General features: G+C 59.1%; 1 protein-coding gene across 1 annotated transcript in view; it reads right to left on the bottom strand.

Moving 5' to 3' along the window:
• KCNQ3 (potassium voltage-gated channel subfamily Q member 3) overlaps nt 1–2,148 on the bottom strand; it is a gene marked incomplete at its 5' end in the record, with an annotated part of 254,883 nt that overhangs the window by 21,797 nt on the left and 230,938 nt on the right. Inside the window, 2 exons of the mRNA XM_045287958.1 lie at nt 474–568; nt 1,822–1,917. Of these exons, the coding sequence (XP_045143893.1) occupies nt 474–568; nt 1,822–1,917 (191 nt within the window). The remainder of the gene's footprint in view (nt 1–473; nt 569–1,821; nt 1,918–2,148) is intronic.

Here is a 2,148-nt window from a genome sequence, read left to right as displayed (position 1 = left end):
GTGTGAGAACGTTCCTCTCCTAGGGTGCCGGTGAGGATGACAGGAAACAGGGTGCCGGTGAGGATGACATGGGTGCCTGGGACACATGGACAGGCCATTTTCTGCTCTCTTTTCCAGAGTGGCCTGGGGGAGGCATGCCGAGTTGTCTCTGAGATTCCAGTCCCAACTCCCACCTCTTGAACCTGCAACAACACACTGGGACCCGGCTCAGACCTCCCCTTCAGGGGCTACTCTGCTCCGTCTAGCCACTAACCCTGGCCATACATTGCAATCATCTACCAAGCTTTTGGGAACACTGATTCCTGGGTTTTATCCCCAGATGCTCCTGTTTAATCAGCCCAGGGATGTGGCCTGGACATCATACTTTTGGGGGGGAACCACTGCCTGGAAGGCTGCCCCCGGGAACCCAAGAAGGCCGCCTGCACCAGCAAAGCCCCAGGGGAGGGGGCTGCCATACCCAAGCCTCCACTTGCCTGAAGAACGGAAAAGACACCACTGACTCGTAAAACCTCCAGGTCGCCACCAAGTCGATCCTGTTGGGGTTGGTAGCGTAATACCGCCAGGCAGCCTGGGAGAGAAAAGGGGGGCGGAGAGAGACCAGGCGTCACCACAGACCTGCCCACGGGGTTCCTCGCCACACCAGCAGCTTTAGGCCCCAGTCTCAGGGGCCAGTTCTATCCTGTTCTGGAGGGTCGCTCTGAGTCTGGATCGACTGACGGCAGGGAGTTTGGTTTGGGGCTTTGACTCATGGGGTCAAAGCTTGCTGGGTCAACCTCTGGGAAGGCAGGGGGTGCTGGCTCTCCCCGGGCATCTCTGTCAGAGGTAGGAAGCCAAGCATGGCCTGCCCATGCCACTTCGGGGTACAAATGAGCTCCCAGGAGGTGGCGGTCTCAGTGACAGGGTGCAGGGGCGTGGAGATACTGTGAGAGTTTGGGGAAGCAGGGGACTGAGTCTCAGAGATTGGGAGTGGCCTAGAAACTATAATGTGGGGGCTCACATTATATCCCGACCCTTGCCGGTCACAGGGACTCTCAGAGACACAAGCATGCCCACAGTGGGCACGTACGCATTCCCAACCCACATAACTGCAGCCACCAGGGGACTGACTCTCCCTTCCTAGTCTCTGTGTTCCTAGCAGCCCTCAAGCCTGGGGAATCACTAGGATTCCAACCCAGCCCAGGGAGGGAGCGGATGTCCAGTGGAGAGCTGGTGGCCTTCCGACATCCACCGATGGGGCTGTCTGTTGGGCAGATGGTCTAATGCTTGGTGCACACAGAGCATTTCCCTCTGCTGGCTTCTTGGCCCGTCTTCCCGGCAGATGGGAGGTGTGGTCAGATGCTCTAGGAGCAGGTTGACTGGGCACCTGCAGAGGACGTTGATTCTCCTCTTCGGGTCCCAAGGTCAAGAGCGGGAGTGAGGCAGCAGAAGGAAGCCTACGAGGGCCCCAGTCCAAGCTGAATCCTCAGCCCAACGTCACCGGCCAAGAAGCTGGCGTGTTGATCCTGTCTGTGCCCTGTGTCCATGCCCTGGTTGGTTTGGACGTCAGTGGGAGAGTGTGGGACTGTCACCTGGGGTACACACTATGGTCGCACAGACAGCTACGGTAAAACCCACAGCCGTCTATAATCGAGCAGGCGTGGGCCCAGGTAAGGCACATGCAGACAGACTCAGGATCAGGAATGGGCATGTTCACCTCTGCTGGGCACATGGACATACTGGAGGATCTTAATGGACATTTCGGCCCCTGCCAGGCACATGCAGACACACGCGGGGCCCTGGGTGGCGTCCAGCACCAGCTGCGGCGAGCCGGGGCAGACAGACCTGGATGAGCTCGGCAGCCGGCTTCCTCCTTTTCTCGAAGTGCTTCTGGCGGTGTTGCTCCTGCACCTTCAGGGCCAGCCCGGACCCCAGGATGCCCTGTGGGAGAAGCCGGCCCACAGTCAGTCACGTGACCCCGCCAGGCAGCAGGTGCTGGAGGGCTCGGGGTGCTTCGAGGTCAGCCTCCACAGCACCGTGTTGAAGAGGGGCCCCTTTCTTCTAGAGGAAGGAGGGGCTTGGTCACATGGAATCAGCCTTCAAATCAGCAAGTCCTGACTTCTGGTCCTCACTCTGCCTGACCAGTTGGGCACTCTTCTCATATCCTGTTTT

This window comes from Echinops telfairi, unplaced genomic scaffold, assembly GCF_000313985.2.
Source record: "Echinops telfairi isolate 266 unplaced genomic scaffold, ASM31398v2 ScPeMD7_1;HRSCAF=3_0, whole genome shotgun sequence".
Classification (NCBI taxonomy): Eukaryota; Metazoa; Chordata; class Mammalia; order Afrosoricida; family Tenrecidae; genus Echinops; species Echinops telfairi.
The sequence above is the reverse complement of the archived record's forward strand: the minus strand, read 5'-3'. Positions and strand labels throughout refer to the sequence as shown.